Source organism: Coprinopsis cinerea (genome assembly GCF_000182895.1).
Source record: "Coprinopsis cinerea okayama7#130 chromosome 2 map unlocalized cont3.2, whole genome shotgun sequence".
NCBI lineage: Eukaryota > Fungi > Basidiomycota > Agaricomycetes > Agaricales > Psathyrellaceae > Coprinopsis > Coprinopsis cinerea.
Genome location: NW_003307543.1, coordinates 2,805,558 through 2,824,587, shown reverse-complemented (window position 1 = coordinate 2,824,587; position 19,030 = coordinate 2,805,558). Strand labels below are relative to the sequence as shown.

General features: G+C 52.2%; 7 protein-coding genes across 7 annotated transcripts; 4 read left to right on the top strand and 3 right to left on the bottom strand.

Annotated features, from left to right (window-relative positions):
- Positions 1 to 298: 298 nt before the first annotated feature.
- Positions 299 to 3,316, bottom strand: CC1G_09166 (pre-mRNA-splicing factor CWC22; the record flags this gene model as incomplete). The annotated part of the gene is made up of 7 exons (XM_001839780.2): positions 299 to 1,186; positions 1,242 to 1,727; positions 1,783 to 1,931; positions 1,985 to 2,128; positions 2,180 to 2,576; positions 2,636 to 3,206; positions 3,279 to 3,316. 7 exons carry the CDS (start codon positions 3,314 to 3,316, stop codon positions 299 to 301), a joined length of 2,673 nt encoding a protein of 890 aa, XP_001839832.2.
- Positions 3,317 to 3,560: 244 nt separating this feature from the next.
- On the top strand, positions 3,561 to 5,029 carry CC1G_13993 (lactamase; the record flags this gene model as incomplete). Its single annotated transcript, XM_002911908.1, has 3 exons — positions 3,561 to 3,884; positions 3,941 to 3,998; positions 4,053 to 5,029. The coding sequence occupies exons 1-3, from the start codon at positions 3,849 to 3,851 to the stop codon at positions 5,027 to 5,029; spliced, it is 1,071 nt and encodes a 356-aa protein (XP_002911954.1). The 5' UTR covers positions 3,561 to 3,848.
- A 354-nt stretch (positions 5,030 to 5,383) lies between these two features.
- Positions 5,384 to 8,104, top strand: CC1G_13992 (hypothetical protein; the record flags this gene model as incomplete). The annotated part of the gene is made up of 8 exons (XM_002911907.1): positions 5,384 to 5,536; positions 5,760 to 5,960; positions 6,017 to 6,099; positions 6,166 to 6,460; positions 6,523 to 6,578; positions 6,628 to 6,803; positions 6,868 to 7,694; positions 7,763 to 8,104. 8 exons carry the CDS (start codon positions 5,384 to 5,386, stop codon positions 8,102 to 8,104), a joined length of 2,133 nt encoding a protein of 710 aa, XP_002911953.1.
- An 87-nt stretch (positions 8,105 to 8,191) lies between these two features.
- CC1G_09164 (hypothetical protein) lies at positions 8,192 to 10,044 on the bottom strand (the record flags this gene model as incomplete). Its single annotated transcript, XM_001839778.2, has 11 exons — positions 8,192 to 8,265; positions 8,320 to 8,341; positions 8,404 to 8,437; positions 8,503 to 8,610; positions 8,659 to 8,978; positions 9,061 to 9,201; positions 9,258 to 9,308; positions 9,359 to 9,492; positions 9,551 to 9,566; positions 9,624 to 9,698; positions 9,763 to 10,044. 11 exons carry the CDS (start codon positions 10,042 to 10,044, stop codon positions 8,192 to 8,194), a joined length of 1,257 nt encoding a protein of 418 aa, XP_001839830.2.
- Positions 10,045 to 10,662: 618 nt separating this feature from the next.
- Positions 10,663 to 14,079, top strand: CC1G_09163 (FRAS1 protein; the record flags this gene model as incomplete). Its single annotated transcript, XM_001839777.1, has 4 exons — positions 10,663 to 10,705; positions 10,761 to 10,829; positions 10,883 to 12,007; positions 12,065 to 14,079. 4 exons carry the CDS (start codon positions 10,663 to 10,665, stop codon positions 14,077 to 14,079), a joined length of 3,252 nt encoding a protein of 1,083 aa, XP_001839829.1.
- A 1,091-nt stretch (positions 14,080 to 15,170) lies between these two features.
- CC1G_09162 (hypothetical protein) lies at positions 15,171 to 15,820 on the top strand (the record flags this gene model as incomplete). The annotated part of the gene is made up of 3 exons (XM_001839776.1): positions 15,171 to 15,257; positions 15,314 to 15,562; positions 15,620 to 15,820. 3 exons carry the CDS (start codon positions 15,171 to 15,173, stop codon positions 15,818 to 15,820), a joined length of 537 nt encoding a protein of 178 aa, XP_001839828.1.
- Positions 15,821 to 16,134: 314 nt separating this feature from the next.
- Positions 16,135 to 18,650, bottom strand: CC1G_09161 (hypothetical protein; the record flags this gene model as incomplete). The annotated part of the gene is made up of 17 exons (XM_001839775.2): positions 16,135 to 16,152; positions 16,203 to 16,399; positions 16,458 to 16,500; positions 16,567 to 16,744; positions 16,802 to 16,908; positions 16,968 to 17,057; positions 17,120 to 17,152; positions 17,211 to 17,397; positions 17,444 to 17,601; positions 17,658 to 17,708; positions 17,769 to 17,787; positions 17,841 to 17,868; positions 17,916 to 17,976; positions 18,031 to 18,121; positions 18,176 to 18,248; positions 18,303 to 18,493; positions 18,550 to 18,650. 17 exons carry the CDS (start codon positions 18,648 to 18,650, stop codon positions 16,135 to 16,137), a joined length of 1,626 nt encoding a protein of 541 aa, XP_001839827.2.
- Between the last annotated feature and the right edge of the window lie 380 nt (positions 18,651 to 19,030).

Sequence of the window (19,030 nt, the reverse complement as noted above, 5' to 3'; positions counted from 1 at the left end):
AAAGACCACACCATTCAAGTGGACGTAAGACTCGTCGCGCCATTGCTGACTCCAAGTTTCACGTGCGCGGAACCCCGAACTCAAAGGTCGATCACCTTCCATCCGAGTTATCCGAGCTTCTTGGACGGGCGTTCGGATAGCCCACAAGTTGAAAAAGGGGTTGGATCCAAACAACGCGCCCTACTGAGATACATTATTACAGGCGATACTGGTTAGCTTACAAATTTCATCGGAAACACTGCCGGTAAACATCCAAAGAAACGCGTTTTCCGATAGAGAAGAAAGCATTGCCGGGTGTTCATCGTCTCCTCTCATAGCCCCTATCTCTCTCCCGGCCCCCGCCAGCGGACGCAACGGGCGGGGTAGCAGATCGACGCCTCATATGCGGAGGAGGTGAGCGGGAACGCGAGCGTGACCTGTCCCTCTCATCATGACTGTGACTGGGGCCATTTCGGTAACCGCGATCATAGTCGTTGGGCCGGTCGCGTTCGCGAGGGGGCGGAGAAGGCGATGGTGGCGGCGGTCGACGGTCCCTATCCTTCTCTCTTTCCCTTTCCCTGTCCCTGTCTCGTCCCCCGTCGCGTTCCCTCTCTCGATCCCTATCCCGACCAACAGGTGAACCTCGTCGATAGCCTCCAGACCCACGAGGAGGCGTCCTATCCCTCCTATCCCGCTGATAGTCTGCTTGGTCCATCTCTACATCCATCTTGTCGTTGGGGTAATCTCGAGATCGATAATCTCCATCTCGCTCCCTATCACCATCGCGATCCCTATAGTCTCGGTCATCACGTCGATAATCCCTAAGGCCATCCCTGTCCTTGTCTCGCCGAGGTGGGGAACGATCACGGTCTCGTCGTGGGGGTGTCACAGAGCGCGAAGGCGAGCGACGCCTCCTGGGAGGGGTTGAATCACGAGACGAGCTCCTGTCGCGTCCTCTTCTACGGGATGGTCCGCGCGAACGACTCGAAGAAACGGACCTCGACCTGGAGCGCCTTCGATAAGAGCGAGAGCGACGGCGAGAATAGTACGAGTCTGAACTGGAGGAACTATCCGACTCGCTGGAATCGGTGTCGGAATCAGAGTCGGAATCGGAATCAGAGGTCGAGTCTGAGTCGGAAGAGTCCGAAGATGAAGATTCGGCTTCCAGCATTGCGCGACGTTGTTCCATGATGAGCTTGGGAGCATTCTACGCAACGGGACGCGTAAGAAACAAGAAGCGACGAAAAGATTCGAGGACATACCTTCAACCACTCTCGCATATCCTCCGTAACGACACCAAGGCCGATACTGGTGAAATAGTTGATGCTGAAGCGGGTATTTTTGGGGATGTCGGTGGGGAACATGCCGGCGCAAGCATGCTTAATTTCAGGGTCTTGGAACCTTTCTTTCAAAGTCGCCAAACCCATACTCTCCATCATCTCTTGCATCAGAATCTTGATGAAGATACGACTACTACTTGTCGTATCATCTTCGTTCATTTTGACGCATTCAAAGACGGTCCAGGCAATGGCATCCGAGGCAAGCATGTGGCCAAAGAACCGGGCGATATTACGGAGCCGGTTGGTTTCGTATCTGTGGATGGTGTTGTAGTAGTTGACGAAAGCCTGCTCGAAGCAATCGGTCCAGACGCGGTTGAGTCTGCTGAAACGTTCCCCGATGAGCCCGTAGAAAGTAGAATATGATCGTTCTTGTGAGCAACACTCAATGATCATGTTAACGAGCTCGATCTAGAAAGTAGAGACTCAGTCTGGTTTCAATGGGCTGAAGGAAAGCCGGACACACCTCTTCGCCTTCTTGAAGTTGGACCTTGAGCAATTTGTGGACGGCTTCCTCATAGTTAAGGGCGTTCATGATAGTAAGGTAGATAGTGCGACGAAGGTTAACGAGGTTTGTGCCAGTTTTGTCTTCAATACCCTCCTTGTCGGGCATGACTGCAGATACAAGTTAGCTCAATACACAAGTGTATTGGGACAGGTATACACACCTTCGTCGTCAGAATCGTCGTCAGAGTCATCGGAATCAGAACCACTTTCATCGTCATCATCCGAATCTTCGCCCAAGATTTCGGCTTTGATAGCCTTATACTTCTCCTCGTTCTCCAGGTAGTTGGGGTCGAACTTGAAAATGTCTGAAACGCTCGATCAGGGTGATAGCTAGGCGAAAAATGGCTTGAACATACTGAGTCCATCCTGAATCTGCAGTTCTTCTTCGAGTTGAATTTGATGCGTGATTTGTTCTTCCTCCTCGACGAGGTCCAGCCCCTCAGGGATGGTTGGGTTGTCTTTGTACTTGTCTTTCCTGACCTGCATCAATACTTCAATCATATATTGCACCCTGTGACTGATGTTGCCCTCGTTCAACACGGCGCGGAATCGCTCATAGACGGTCGCGTTGGCTTTGGGCGAATTTTCCGCCAAGAAGGCGCCGACTTCACGCATGAAACCGACGGCAATTTCGATAGAGTCGTCGGTGGGACGTTCGAGTAGGAGGACCAAGATTTGAAGGGCAATGATTTCATGGGCAACAGTTTGGTTGACGAGGTGCGCGATGAAGGTAGTTGTCGAATTGCACACAATCTGAAAACGTGGCTGCATTAACGGCAAGTATTAAGGCAGTATGTGCGAGGGCCACGCACCTTGTCATTCCGCTTAAACGCCCTCCTGAACTGACTGATAAGCCGAATGAGCACCAACTCGCCAACTTGAGGAAGTTTCGTGTTGACCACTGCGACGACAGCGGCGAACACAGGGGTGAATGGCAAACTGGCGGCTTGAGCTTTCATGATACTCCTGGCGAACAACCCTCGCCCTCGAATCAGGTTTTCCGAGAACAATTCCGGTATAATCTGCTTGATGTTGGCAATGTTGACTCGATTGACGATACCGGTGATGGACTTTCGCAACGCATCCCAGGAAAGACGCTGGTATTCGGGGGAAGCCTTGTCTTTCGCTGCGGCCGCTTCTTGGAGGGCTCTGAGACGAGCAGGCGGCATGTAGACACCTCCTGAACGTGTGTTATTGCCCAGAAGCTTTGCGAATTCGGCCTTTGCATCGAAATCCTTCTCTGCTGGCTTTTCGGTGGTCTTGACTAGTTCTTTCGAGGGCCCAGCGTCGTCATTTTGGCCCCTGTCCTTTGACGACGGCGGTGAGCGCGAACGTCTTCGGGTTGAGCGCGGTGGAGTCCCATCCGAGTCCGGGGAAGGCGACCTGTACAGTCCAAATGTCCAACGGTCAGTTCAACTTCATCACGGCACATTCCAAATCAGTTATTGCACGCACCTCTTCCGTTTTTGTTGTGAATGGCTGTCAACATCCATGACTCCTGGTCGTTCTGGTCGCTGTTCTGGTTGTGGTTGAGACGATACTCTGGACGTTGCTCGCAGCGAGCAACACGAGTGTCCGACTTCAACAATTTCGTCGACGTCGACTTGCTGCCTCCGTCACTGCCGCAACGGTTGGCGCTGTTTGGCTAACACTATTAGGTAATTATTTAATTATTTACTTTTCGGAGATCCGCTAAGAGGTTAGCAAATCTCCTCCAGGTTCATCTTCCTCCAGCAAGTCCATTCGTCATACAGAGTCAGGTGGTACAAGGGCAAGGGCTCGTTGTCCACAGGGGTATCCGGCAAACTCGAAGCTTATATGAACTATCCAATCACATGAAATGTCGTCAGTTAGGCTCATTTCTTTCGCTATTTAATCCTGCAAGTCCACTTTACCGGGCGTCTCGAGAGATAACCGGTCTACATAGGTGTGCTGCGACGGTTTAGCCTGCAACGACGACCTTCTTCTGCGCCTTTCTCTACAAGTTTGACGTATAAGGACCTAAGGAGCTCTTTGAATTCACCAATGGCGACACTAGAGCCCATTCCGAACGTGACCAAGGTAAGTCGCATGGTTATCAATGAATAGCACTCACTGATTGACTTGGGACTATCTAGCTCAGTGATAGGGTCATTAGAGTGTTGGGTCAGAACCCGGGCAAGTTCACGTTACAAGGTTGGTGCCACTGTCCAGGGTTCTGAAGTGCGGCGCATTTGACACCCGATGCAGGCACCAACACCTACCTGATTGGCACCTCCAACCCCTACATCCTTATCGACACCGCAGAGGGCCGAGACGAATACATACCCGTCCTCGAGGCTGCTTTGAACAACGAAGCCAAACCCACCGACCCGTCTTTACCAGACGTCTCAGATATCATCATTTCGCACTGGCACCACGACCACATTGGGGGCATTCCAGCTGTTCTTGAGTTACTGCAGAAACGGTGGGCTTCCAGAAATCCTTCGACACCTTTCCCGGCACCTCGTCTCCACAAATACCCACTTTCGTCCTCGGATATCCCGACTGAGCAGAAGAAATGGGATTACCTACCCAAGATCCTCAACGGGCTGTCCAAAGAGTTATATACCCCTTCACCATCCGGTTCCATCCTTCACGACCTCCACGACGGACAGATTATCAAGGGGAACTCAGCCTCCCTCCGGGTCCTTCACACACCAGGGCATACTCTCGATTCTATCTCTATTTACATCCCTGAAGACCGCGCCTTGTACACCGCGGATACAGTTCTGGGCCAAGGCACCAGCGTGTTCGACGACTTGGGGTTGTACCTCAACAGTTTGAACCGGATGCTCTCTTTCACCATCGACCCTCCCGACTCCCAGCCTGCTGCGGACGGCGACACCATCAACGTGGCCCAGGTGGTGCTGTACCCCTCCCATGGACCGATGGTGGCCAATGGAAAGGAAACCATTTCAATGTACATCAAACATCGGTTGGATAGGGAGGCACAGGTTGTGCAGTTGCTTGCGGGTCCTCCACAGGGCGAAGAGGCTTGGTCGACGTGGGGTATCGTCAAGACGCTCTACAAGTCTTACCCGGAAAATTTGTGGGAACCGGCGATGCGGGGTATCGACCTTCATTTGAGGAAGCTGCAGGAGGAGAAGAGGATCAGGAAGTTGGACGGAGAGGGTAAGACTTCGACTTGGTCGCTGGTGTCGAGGACGCCTTCGCCCAGTCTGTAATTGTCTCCAGTGTTGGTGTGTAGTGAAGGTACACTCTATTTTTGCGGGTTGGGGACGATCTGACTGGTTTCCTATCCACAGTGTACATTATTCTGTTCCTTGTAATGAAGATGGTCGCTTATTATTCTCTTCTCTTACCGCTCACGTTCTATTGAGGTGACCATAATGGTCCCGCCACTTTTCCGTCACCGATCCTTTTCAGGCTCGGTCCATCGGCACATCCATTGTGCGCAATAGGCATTTTTACGCCTATTGTCCAATTGGTCCATCCTCCACGACAGCTATAAGGCGTGACCCCTTTTTCTACCACCTCCCATCTCATAACCCAACAAACAACAGAAACTGTTCACCAGCATGACTCGACGATCAACTCGGCAGAGAACTGAAGCAGAACACTCTCGACGCGACTCGGAAACCAGATCATCTGAGGACGACTCCTACGAAGTGGGGCTTTCGACTGGCTCGAAGCGCAAACGAGTTTCGGGGAGCGAAACAACCCCGACGCAGGTGACTCCTGGGGGGTCCCCCTCTGGAAACCCTGTCCGGACTGGTGGCTCCGCAACGCCAGGCTCGCATACGAGCGCAGCCTCACCAGCGATAATCGCGGATCCCACCAGCGCTGCTTCACCCCTGGAACAGCTACCTTTGGATATGTGGCGAGAGGCAAGTCGATTGCCTGCCGGGTCTTCCGAGTTTCGTCCATATACTGATGTGATCCTTACCGTTATAGGTCTTTGGACACCTGGATGTGGAAGGCCTCGTCAGTCTTCTACGGGTCTCTTGGAGTTTCCGAAACACGCTGCTCGATCGGGAGTTCAGTCGAGAGATCTGGGTGAAGGCCCTCGAGGAGGTCGTGCCAACAGTCCCACCTTGCCCCGAGGACCTGACAGAACCTGCGTATGCCATGCTACTCTTCGGGTACGAATGTCAAGTAGGTTCTTCGTGATCTCTGGTGTAGTACTCGCCGTTCGCTAAACGATATGATAGTTCTGCCCCACTCGCAGTGCAAGAGGTACCCGTTTATTGATGACATGGCGGATGAGGGCTTGTTTCAAATGTCTTGAGGGAATGTAGGTCTCTTTCCCTGCGACTGTAATCCGCTGTTGGCTGATGCGAATTGACCCTTTCCTGTCTAGGTTCTCAACCAAGGAGGAGCCGGCTCATGAGCAATGGCATGAAATCGTGCCCTTCTGGTCCCGTACTAGGACAGACAAATCCGTCCTTGATGATGACGATGGTGACTACTACGACGAGTGGGACAAAGACGGGGAAAACAATACACGCCGACGATATCCGCACACAGGGGGTAGACTGGAATGGTGCCATACTGAACTACTCAGGGCTCGCCAAGAAGAGTTCGAAAACGTTCCCGACGGTGAGAAGGAGGCCTGGAAGGAGCGGAAGCGTGCCGAATACGCAATCAGGGAAGAAGTGAGCTTGCTTCGTTACTGTGTTACTGTGCAGTGGTATGCGATTCTGACTTGCGTCGTTAGCATGCTCAAAAGGTCGATGAATTCAACGAAAGGCTTGTTGTTGGAAACTGGGCACTGTGAGTGTTACCGAAATCGTTGCCGGGATTAGTACCAACGCATTTGCAGCCTGTTGCACAAGATGGAGGACCTTGGTTTAGGCCCGTATATTGGGTTTCGGAGAGATAGCGAGGATCAGGATCCCTCGGATTGGTTGGTCAATCACCAGAACACTACGTACTCGCACAGATTCCTATGCGCCAGGGTCGTCGATGATTTATCGCAGCAGAGGATTACCGACGCAGGTATGTACTATCATGCCGCCTCTCTTTGTTGATAACAGCATTCGGTTGCTGACCCGAGTAACAGTCTGGGAAAGGTGGAAGGACCGCATCATCGAGGTTGCCCAAAAGCTGAAGAGGATCGTCGATGAAGAGCGACGCGAAGCGGAGTATGAAAGAAGGTGGGCCCATGTTCGCGACGCCTGTCGCAAGTATCATGCGTCGCAGCCCGTCAACGAGTTTCTGTTTGTCGCGGCCGACATTGTCCTTCGACCGGAGATCGACATTGATTACTTGCCCGACAACCCCCTCAACCATGATCCAGACGATCCCCCGCGCCTTTTTTACGCTCTACGTCATGGTCGCGATTACCGAATCGACAACACCGCACCGATCGCGGACATCTGCGCAACCTATCGCGAGGAGAAGAAACAATACTTGTGGGCGATAGCGGCACCCAAAATCAAGGAGGTTCTTGGCCTGTGCCGGGAACCGCCTATCATCTTCATCGAGTCCGTCGTCGCATTGTTCATGTGCCGCCACTGTCCCGATGCGTGTGCACTGCACTGGCTTCAAGCTATTGGGCATCACTGCCCCCTGCCCGACAAGAGCGATGATGATCGTCGCGAAGAGTACACCGAAGAGGATTGGGTCATAGTCAAAAATTCGAAGGTTCACCGCTGGAACACCCCAGAAGGCTCAATCACCCTGAACGTGGAGGCTTGCCGACGGATGAGCGACCTTCTTCCCGCGATGGGACTCGATTACTCTATCTCATTCTCTGACATGGACCGCATCGACCCCATCTTTCGATGCTTCCATCTTTCCCCCCCTCAGCCGCATCCGGGAAGGGCGTGGTCAACAATTAATTGTTGGTTGTTTCAAGGGACCATGCTGGATTGGAGACTGGCCGCGGTGAGTCCTATCGACAGTGGCGGGCTTTGAAGTTTGAAAAACCCACATCCTGACAAAATATCTGGCAGGCTGTTCATTCTTGTGAGATTCACAACCTTGAAGAAGTCGACGAGGAGACGGCCGAATACGTTCGGGATCGCATGAATGAAGCTCGGGCGAGGGACAGGAAGACCTGGTCGCTGGTGTGCGGCAGGTGCAAGTTCAATCACAACGATGGACGGATGATGGCGCATCACGTACAACAAAAGTGTCACCCAATGCCTTTCCCGGGAATAGTACCGGGTTACGTCCGACACGACGGGGAAGTCACGCTTTTGATGAACGTGGTAGAGGGATGGCTGTACAATCCTCCTATGCGCGCCCCCTACCTGCATCGCATCAAGTATGAGGGACCTTTGGGATACCTGTGATACTGACTAGTGTGACAATGGTAGATAAAGTGTTACTGTACTTCTTCCACCCTTTCAATGAATTTGAGATTCCAGTGCCTGGTTCTTTCACGGTGTCCAAGCAGACGGGATAGGGCATTTCGAGATTCGAGCGGCTTCTTGAAAAACGAAGTCGTGTCCATCTAGATCGCAAATTTTGTGAGTTCCATTTGTCATTCCTCATATGGGAGGCCTACCATTTTCATAGCGTGTTGGTCCCTGAAGGGAAGAGCATTAAGATATTCACTGCTCAGGATATCGACTTGGAGACAAGAACGTACCAGTTGTTCTATGCGATATCCGGAGCTCCTGTACCTATTGTGGAAGTGATGAGGAAAACGATAGGTAATATCATTCCAACGGGCGAGGCGTCAACGTACCGTGGATCAGGCATAACGGCTTGGAGACCCAGAGTCACTCTCAAGGATTCGATGAACCGAGAGACAGGTCCAGTCGGCTCGGCTTTGTACCACGGAACAGACTTGTATCTGCCAGCGAGTCTGAGAAATGATCTTAATAAAGCTCCACAAACTTACATTGTAGGACGAAACACCACCTCCCCGTCCGGGAGTTTGGGATCCACGACCCACGGTGCGTTCCTCGGCGGAACACCAAAGTACCGCTGCACAATCCACAAGCTCGTCATAAGTCCCTGAACGAGGGTTCGTAGGAATAGTGAAGGTTGCGAGTACATCATCGCTATGCGGACGCGGTCTTCGAGGAGGCAGATTATGATGCGTTTGACGAGAGCATTGAGGCCTAGAAAGGCGGGTACGGCGTAGATGAGTTCCTCGAGGGTGGCGCTGGCTACTTTGTGGTTTGTCAGGGAGGGAAGCATGTAGGTTTCTTCGTATGCCTGCTCGAGCGGAAGAATTTGCGGAAAAGAGATCAAGGAGTGTGAGGGCATGATGAGAGGAAGTCAGCCAAAGAGCGCATACCCTGCTCCATGCATCCATCGCTTGGCGATTGGGAGGGATATCGCGGATGTTCATTTTTAACCCGATGTCTTTCCAAAAGATGTACCAGGCGTCTTTTTCCATAGGTGAAAGTGAGCGCCAGCCAAAGCGGTCTGCCCATCTCTGAAGAATCATTTGCGCTTGTCTACTTTTTGGCAAGCATGTGGGTTGGGACGTACTGGTGGCTCGAGTACGAAGAGGGAGAGGGTGTAGAGATATTCATCGTTTGACTGTCGTTTCGAGTGAGGTTAAGGGTTGAATGTGAAGGTGGTTAACGTACGATCTTGTATCGAGAATGAAGGTAGTTTGTTCTGGCGAGGGCGATAGCAACTCTGGGATCTTTGACGGGGTTTCTCTCATTGCTTGACTTGGATGGATCCAGGAAACCGTTGACTGGACATGAGAGCCAGGTCCCTGAGACGCGTACAAGTTAGGTGCTCATGGGCCATTGGGCGGACACGGGCTATAATACCTATGAGGATTTCGGTCTACTATGGCATGAGCTGGGCTAGTCAATGAAAACTCTAGCGACATAATCGACTCACGTCTGCGTACCTCTTGGACACCTTCTCTCGGGTACTATGTTCCTGTGTGCTCGAGAGGAGTTTCGAAATGGAAGGCTACACCACAAGAATAAACCATCATTCATATCGGCAACAAAAACAAGAATAACTTTGTCCTTACGATAGCATACGTCTTGAACAAGGCAAAGCCTATTGCCCTCTTTAGAGCGAAGACCAAGTCACGTCCGAGTCCGACGTGGATGATCTGCTGCGCTTCTGCAGGGGTTAGCGACCCGGCCTTCCATTTCGCTTCGTATTGTTCATGAATTTGGTAATAGCGCTTCCAGCGGTGCCGACGGAGAAGATAGAAGGCAATCAGGGCGAGAGCGCCGACCATAAGCTTCGGATTGCCTCTAAATGAGGTCGAATTGCCCAAAGAGCGCAAAAAATGAACAGTTGCCATAGGAAGATGTCGGATTCAAGGCGCAAAGACGACCCATACATTTCTGTCGAAACATGGGAATACCCACAGGAAACTTCGTTAGGAGATCTCGGCGCCCTTGTGACCAGCGACCTCAATCGCATGATCTGTTCGATGTAGTGCACGCTGACGGTCTCCGTGAGTTTTGAAAGAGTCTATACATTCCTGGCCATGAACAAAAGTCGCGTTTCTACCATTCAGGATTCAGAGGTGGTGGTGGTGTACATGTCGACCGCACGGATAAACCGCGGGCGCGTTGGCGGGCTGTGCTGACTAAGCTATTTGTACGCGGCGGGTTGCCAAACAAAGGAGGCTTGCTTCCCAATGGGGAAAGAGGTCCCACGGTTCCCGCGTCTGCGAAAGGCCATTGTTCTGTGGCAACAATGGCAAGAACAATAAGGGAGCACGGATGGAGCAACAATGCAGAACCAAGGGAACTACGTTTTCCTTATTTTCAGGATCCGAGTATCGAGAACGACATCTAAGGTGTAACCTGAACCACCACCATCTCGAAGGCGCCAGCCTTCCACTTTTTCCACCAGCCTTGACGGTTTTTCACTTATTTTATTGCTTATTCGTTCGTCCAAGCTAGACTTGAGCATGTCGCTCTCTCTTCTGCTTCTTTCTCTTATCACGACAGTCGGTGAGTTGCCCTCTCTGATCGTCATCCTCGACAGCGAGCTGACCTGATCTTGTAGTTGCACAGTCAACACCCGCGGTTGTATGTGTCCCCGGGCAATGTATACAAGGTTTTTCCAATATCACCAGTATGTCTTGATTTTGATATCTAGTTCTTCTTGGTATTCATGTCATTTTGTAGTCGGTGGAAAACTGTCTGCGTCGGGCGCCCAGACAGACTTGCATCTCCTACCAGGAGAATATTCTTCAGCAACAGACCCAAAGCTCCTTAATGAACTCCTTACCTCTTCTTCAGCAACTTTCACCCCATCCGCAGGCTTCAGCCGCAACAACGTAGCGCCCTTACCCCTCAGCCTAAAACTCGAACCAGGCCTCGCTATCTACTCTGGCTCAAGATACTCTGGCCAAGCAGGATTCTCAGCACTACCATCCGCACCAATCGTTAATGCAACAACACCATTCACCGCCAACTCGTTAGCCCTCGCCGAGAACGTTTGGGTGGCCATCTCCTCGTCAACGAACAGCGAACGCATCGTGCTATGGGAATCTGTGCCAGACGTATCCCAACTCAACCTTCCATCAACACTCAACCTCCACGACATCCAATCCTCAACATGCGCACCTGCCTGCTCCTCTTCGGGACTGTGTAACGCGTCAGGACAGTGTGTTTGCCCACCCAACTTCTCCGGAACCTCTTGCGAATCGTGCGCCGCCGGTTTCTTCGGCCCTCGATGTGAACCCTGTCCTGAAGGATGCGAGGATTGCGACGAGGGTATTTCCGGATCAGGTCGTTGCTTGTCCCAACCCATCAGCCCCTCCGACCCTAGGAGTTGTGACTGCGTCAATGGCGAGTGCAATCCCGACGGTACCTGCACCTGCAACGATGGTTGGCAGGATGGTGTCGAGGGCAAATGCTCACAGTGCACCTCCGGCTTCTTCCTCAGCAACTCTGGAGACTGCTCGGCATGTGACGTAGGCTGCCGAGAATGCTCCAGCGGGAACGCTGTTTGCACCCAATGCAGACCTGGATTCACTCAAGACCCCAACGACAGAACCAAGTGCAATCCTGTGATTCAAACTGATAGCACCGGAGCCGCCTGCGGTCCCAATGCCTTCAGTGACGGCCAACAATGCCAGCTCTGCGATCGCTCTTGCGGAAGATGCTTTGGCCCAAGCAGTACCAACTGCTTGACTTGCGCTGCCGGAACCTTCATGTTCGAAGGACGATGTGTGTCTGCCGATAGCAACGGCATCTGTGCCGGTTCCAATGGACGTATCGCTGATGCTCTCAAGGGTGTTTGTGAAGGTGTGTAAATATGTCTACATCATCTGGAACCTGACTGATCCAATTTCTCTCTTCTAGCCTGCCCTTCCAAGTGCTCTTCATGCAGTATTCCTGGCTTCAATGGTGCAACACCCGTCTCGCAGGTTCGATGCACGCAGTGTCTCCCCGGCTCTGTGTTGCATGAGGGCCGCTGTCTCGACAATTGCCCTGCTGGAACCTTTGTGGGTGCGGACGGCTTTACTTGCACAGCATGTTCCTCTTCCTGCACCACCTGCTCAGGCTCCGCCGACTTCTGCACCTCCTGCCCAGGCGGCGCCTTTGCCTCTGACGGCGAATGTGTCTCAACCTGCCCAACCGGAACCTTCAGCACCACCTCCAACTCCAGCCCACCTGTAAACTCCTGTTCAAAGTGCCATCCCGACTGCGAAAGCTGCACCGGTCCCTCCTTCACCCAATGTACTGCCTGCCCAGCCTCCCGACCCGTCCTGTCAGCACCCTCAGGATCCACCTCTGGTCGATGCCTCCCCAGCTGCGGCAAGTCCCAATACTTTGACGCCGCGACCCGCCAATGCCGAAACTGCGACGGCAACTGTTCCAGCTGCACTGGCCCTGGCCCTGACCGCTGTCTCTCCTGCCAAAGTCCGCGTCAAGTCGTCCGAGACGGCCAATGCGTCGATGCCAACTGCAGCAACAATAGTAACGTCATCTCTGGCCTCGGTGTTTGCCTCAGCGACATCGTCCAAGTCCCCTCCAAGACCGACAATGAGCAGCCACTTCCCAGCATCACTGGTATCAGCGACCCCGCTCCCACCGGCCGAGTCCGACTGGAGTGGTGGCAGATCCTGTTGATGGCCTTGGGCTGCGCGTTCATCTTTGTGATGTTCCTGTGGTGCTGCAGGAGGCGAGCGAGGAAGCAGAGGCAGAAGCGGACGCAGATGTTCGCCAAGGGCAAGGGCATCGTCAAGACTCACGGCCGATGGAACTGGGCTGCCCGCTGGAAGCAGATCTTCAGGAGGAGGAATAGGACTCCTGCTGAAAGTGACCTTCCGATTGCGTATAACCACCAGGACGTTGCCGCGAGGGAGATGGGAATGGATATCAAGATGGTCCCTCTGGATAAAGACGTGCCGAAGAACACCAACACCAATGTAAACATTCACCTCTCCGTCCCGAATGCCAAGTCCCGCGATGACGACTTTGATTCGTATATCGACGCGTACGATCGCAGGTCTTCCATGCGCAGCCATACACCCTCGGTTCTCCCTGATATCGACGGATACTACCCTTCCCGTTCCGCGCTTGCCAATCGCGATCAACTCAGGAAACAAGCTACGGGTAACAGCGGACGAGGAACACCGAGGGATATCGAACGCGATTCGATGTACTCCGAGTTCACGGGTGAAGTGCGCAACACGCCCGAACCACGTATCCCCGTCAAGAGGGACTTGATCCCCCTCTCCAACCCTACGAGCCGCTCGTCATCTCCAGCCCCTCGACCAGGTGTACTCCGCAAACCGGTTCCAACGCTCGAACGCAAACGCTCTGAAGACACTATTGATTCTATCGTCATCGCCCCTCCGGTACATCAGTTGAAGCAACAGGAGGGTGTGTTGGTCGATCTGGATGCGGGGAGCGAGCGAGGTTTCGGGTTCGGACAGCAGAAGTTGGTGCAGAACCAGACGGGCTCGACGCTCCCGGTGCAGTACCAGACTCCCGCTCTTCAACCTCAGCCTACGTTCGCCAGTCTCACTGAGGCCCAGGCGTACGCGATGGCTGTGAAGCCACAGTTAGGCGGTGCTTCCTCCCAGTCTGCCATCCCTACGAACCCAGGGTACACTTTGGCATGGGTCCCGACGCATATGACGGGCTCAAGTTCGGCTACGGGTAGCAGTGGTGGAATGGCAGGCGCATCTGCTGTGCCTATGCCGACATTTACGACTATGGGTCTCCCGTCTGCCCAGACGGGTAACTCGATTGGATCGAGTGGGGGGAACTATTGGATGCAGTCGTCGGCTGTGAGACCCACTGCTACAGGATCTTCGAGTGGGTCTAATGAAGCCTCGAAGAACCCTTTCAGGCAAGCTGGCTTGTAATCTATTTTCTTTCTTTCTTCTGTTATTATTTGTTACTTGATATTTGTTCATGACCCTGCCACGACGATCTTAACGATCTTTCCTCATCCAATGATTTCGTTCCTTACAACACAATTCACCATCTTTTGTATACATGACCGTGACTACATACCTACTATCGTTTTTCCACAGCCTACCTTACGCTTTCGTTTCATGCTTTACTTCTAATCGTGGACCCTTTTTCCTTCCCTGCTTTATTGTGTACTACATGTTGCATATAGGATACACACACGCATCTTCCATGGTGGACGGACGATACCTTAACTACCATTCCATTTGTATCAATACTTTAGTGCCCTCAATCGAACAGTTCTCCTTGCATATGGATGAAAACTATGAGAGTGGGCCTCTCCTTCCGGTGTATTCGGGATGCGATCAGAGATGTACAGGCGTCGTCTACTGAAGATCGCACTCGCTCGCGCACACGGTGGGCAAAGATTACGGCTGACCGCCTTCACCGGTGTCGCCTGCCCCATCGACACGGAAATGGCTCCAACATCGCTTTCGCGGTTTCCGCTGTAACAGATCCGCGCCTTCCTTGAAGGTGACTGCAGCTATACCTTTGGTACTCTGAAAGTTCTGTGTCTGGTTCACCTGGCTAGTTTGACGTCATCATCTCGACGCGACGATCTGCCCCTAATAGGCAAGGACTTGCTACATTTGGAAAGCAGAAGGGAGGCTACCCTCGCCTCCTGTCCGTCACCGGGTCCCGGTCAACAGCCCCACCCATTCCGTTATTTTCATGTTGGGTTGTTTCAACGTGAGCCCTCTGGTGCACACTTGTAGCGATCCAAGCCAGATGCCACTCGCCACTCTTTCTGCTTGACTCGATCGTGATAACCTGCAAGTGTGCCAATCACTACTGTGGTTGTTGTAATACTGTTCCATCATTCCTCCACTCACCAACAAAGCCCATAGTGAGCAACCAGATGATGATGTAGAAATGCTGTGGCAGAAGGGCAGAACTAGAAGGATATAAAAAAGAGGGCCGCTCACTGCAGAGCCATAGCAAGCGGCCCATTTCAACTACACCTTAATCGGAGGATACCAAGATGAAGCTCTTTAAATTCACCCTACCACTCTCGGCTTTGCTCTTATATCTCGCGCCCCTGTTTCTTCTTACTTTTGCTCATCACTGGGTACGCTTCTAATTCCTCCACGGTGTCCTATGAAATACTGATCTCCTTCCTACTAGGATGACGAGCTCGCTAGTCGTACCGACGACTTGCTCTATGATCGCAGCATACTCGAGACGTTTGAAGTCCGGGACCTCCTCAAAGAGATTATAGTCCGTGAAATTCTTGAAGCGCGAGCCCCGCAGCCCTCCGGCAACCCCGGCAATGCCGTATATATTTACACACTTCGTTCGCCTGACTCTCGCTGCACACACGTCTGGACTACCACACTTACCAAGTCGGAAGCCGATGTCAAAGGATATTCTCCTGTATGTTGGCTGCCCTAGTATCGTGGGTACTAAGTGAAAGCTGACGCCATTTTTCAGGGAGCCATAAATGTTGCACCGACAATGTGCCAAGCTTGCCTCCAGAACCCTTATTTCCACGGCGACCCGCAGCCGACCAGGACTTCCAATAGAGGAGGGAATCTTTCAGCACCGCCAAAGGGCAATCATGGTGGACCCAAGCCTAAACCTCAGCCTCTCAAAGGTGGACACGCCAAGAAGGCACTGAAGGGCAGAAAGTAGCACTGCATTACGCCCCCCAGGTACACGTCGGGCTGGCTCCACCGTGACGATAATGCTAGTCTATTAGGGGCTGTAAATATCGATTGAGTTTGTCGTAACTTATTCCCTGTCCACTCCATATACATACGTCCGTAATTTATGTTATCTTTGCAATTCCAAATCTTACCTTATTCGACCTCGGGCTAGTCCCTGCGTGGCGGGTACGCGGTACATACTCTCAGACCGCTTAACGTGACACACCTAGAAGCAAATTATTGTGCATACAACAGAAAATGGGGCTCATGGAGCGCATTTGGTAACGACAGATAACACTACTACATCCCGAATCTTGCCTAAATGTGATTTAGTGATCCTTTCACAGGCGAGGAACCTGTCAACGCACCCTCAGCTTTGTGCCATTGGCTTGCAACGTGGGAATGATAAGAAGCGCTAGTCCGGCGACCATCCTGTTTTGCGGTGGATTAGAGAGGCCAGTGCGGAGGTAGCTTGGAGAGGGAACTCGCCCTCCTTCAATCCCTAGAGTCTCCATTGCCCCGTTCCTAGCCACCCATGCCTCTTGGGCATATGAGAGTCCAATACCTAGGTAGTGAAATATTGAGACCCCGGCACCCGAGCGTCTAGAATTGGGGCTACATACCACCGAGGACCCAAGAAATTCCCGTCAGAGCCATCACCTCTCCCTAAGCGAGAATATCCACCAGCTCCCCTCAGTCTCTTTGGATAAGTACAACTTCCGGTGGACTCACCGTATGATTTGGGAAGCAATCGTTGGAGTATGAGATACCAGCGACGGTGCTCAACATGATGGCAAACTGAGCTATACCCCACCCCATGATGATACCGGAGACATGGAGGTGTTTCTCCAGCGAGATTCCGAGGACGACCAAACCCACGACGTAGATTGGTATGGAGAGATAGTAGGTCCTGGGTTGCGATAGCGTTATTATGGAGCTACTCAAGAGTCCATATGGACGGACGTACCAAAGTCGATCCTCGGCTTCGAACACCCCGTTTCGACGACGGATACTGAACTCTGTCGCATAGTCGTTCCAATACCTTCCGCAAAGTTCGCCAAGAAGGAGCGCGACCTATCCATTCTTGAGTTTAAAATGTAAGGCTCGAGCGGAGGATACGAAATAAGTGCTACCACTGGGGTACCGTAAATCCCTGCGATCGCAAATGCTGAGAAGCCGAACGAATTGTCCTCTGGGTTTCCGAATAGGATGGCGTTGGTTGTCTGCGAATGATAGTCGTCAGTCAAGCCTCTGGAAATAAGTTTTTTTTTGAGGCCCAAGATACCATTATACCGAGTCCGAATCCCAACACAACGCCCTTCAAAGGCATAAGACGGTTATGACCTTGAATACAACTAGGGCGCGGGAGATTGCACCTGTAGGACCATCATAGCGAACATGTGCGGCCTCGAGAACAACTTCAATAGGCCAAGGAACCCTTCTCCCCACCCAATTCGGGAATGCGACAGTCTCCATCCAGTAATCCCAAGCAACGTCTGAATCCGGTAGCGCAGTTTCGTTGTGTCAGGCTCGTTATCGAGGATGCGTGTTCGGTCATATAACCTGCGTGTCTGTCAGTGTCGGGTGAGATAAAACGCTGTGAGCGTACGTTTCTTCCCCAAGGACAATAGTCGTAAGAGTGGTTATAGAACCCAGAATACACGTCACTCCGTACACCCATCGCCAGTAAAGTCGGGTGGCGAGAAAACCGACAATGAAAGGCGATATCCATACCGACACTAAAGTGCCTGTCGCCCAAATGTTGATCTTGTAAAGCACCATGATGTCAGGTCGCACTGTTCTTCAATGGCTCAAGGGCGCACCTTTCGAGGCTGCAGGTGGAAGGGGTAGATATCGGTAACAACGTAGAGTCCCTGATGTTTCGTGTGTACATCAACCACCCGACTCGGAGAGAAGGAGGAGGGTGAGCATACGGTTACTTGAGGTGTAACGCTAATAGGCGTCGAGTCAGAATGCGATGATTGTCTTCGACAACAATTCGTTACCTAAACACACCAACCAACACTCGCATTGCTTCTTGTTGTCAGTTTAGACTGGTGGGTACCGAAAGTACTACCCACCCACGAAGACGCCAAAACTGGGGGCGAAAGTACAGCCCACGAGAGCGAGGAGGAAAATTGTCTATTGTGATTTGGGTCAGCGAGGGTCGAGCATATGAGCGCCGATACAGAGTACCTGCGTCCAGGCGAGAACAGGAATTCGACCATATCTCCGGGTTAGCAATGGGACAAATAGACCACCAAGCCCGGAGCCAATAAAGCTGCAACTGCAGTAAGATGGTCAAAAGGGACGGCGAGGGTGTCAAGTAAGCAGGGCTCACTTTGTCGCGAGATTATTGACTTCTCCAGGGCTGGTATCAAACTCTTCTGCCAAGGGGAAAAGAAGGTTTGTGTCTTAAAGCAAGGGTGAACATCCAGCGCCGCCACACACACTGGAGGTCTACTTACTGGCCCCAAGAACAAGCCCGGGGACGATCACTGCAAGTGTGATCACGCAGAGCTGTGTCGCCTTTCGTCGATTACTCCAGTTCTGAGGATCGTTGGACGAATCGCTAGGTTGAGGCCATAGGATTTTCGTCCCGTCCTTGCTGAGCTTTAGCTTCGATGCGACCTCGTCACCGAATACCTCTTTCGCTTGCCTGTTCACGTCCCGGTTAACATATGTAGAATTTGGGAGGATATTTACACATCGCACATAGGGTCAACAATGAACCTGCCTTGTATGACTGGGTCAGGCCTCTCCGAGTTGGTTTGGGGTCGGGTCATTGCGATATACTCCTCCGCGACGGTGACCATGGTAGGGTGCGGTAGACGACTCCAATGTAAGTCCTAGATGCAGTCAGACGAATAATACTGAACACAGTAGTCATCTTTATAGTAGTCCTTTACCTCAAGGAATGGGAATAGGCTCGGAGTCTCATGTCGCCTGCAGCGATCTCCGAGCCATGCCAATCAATCAAGTGGGTCACGTCTACTTCAAGCTAGCATCTGGCGATGGCCCATGGAAAGCATTATTCCGAGTACGAAGGTGGTCGCGATTTGTAGACTGACGTTGAATTGTCCATCGTCCAGTTGGACGGGGTGGAAATCCGGATGTCGCCACGGGTGACATGTAGCAGCTTGGATCTGGCTTTCATTCTGAGTTCAAACTTCATTTTCCGACGGCATCAATCATT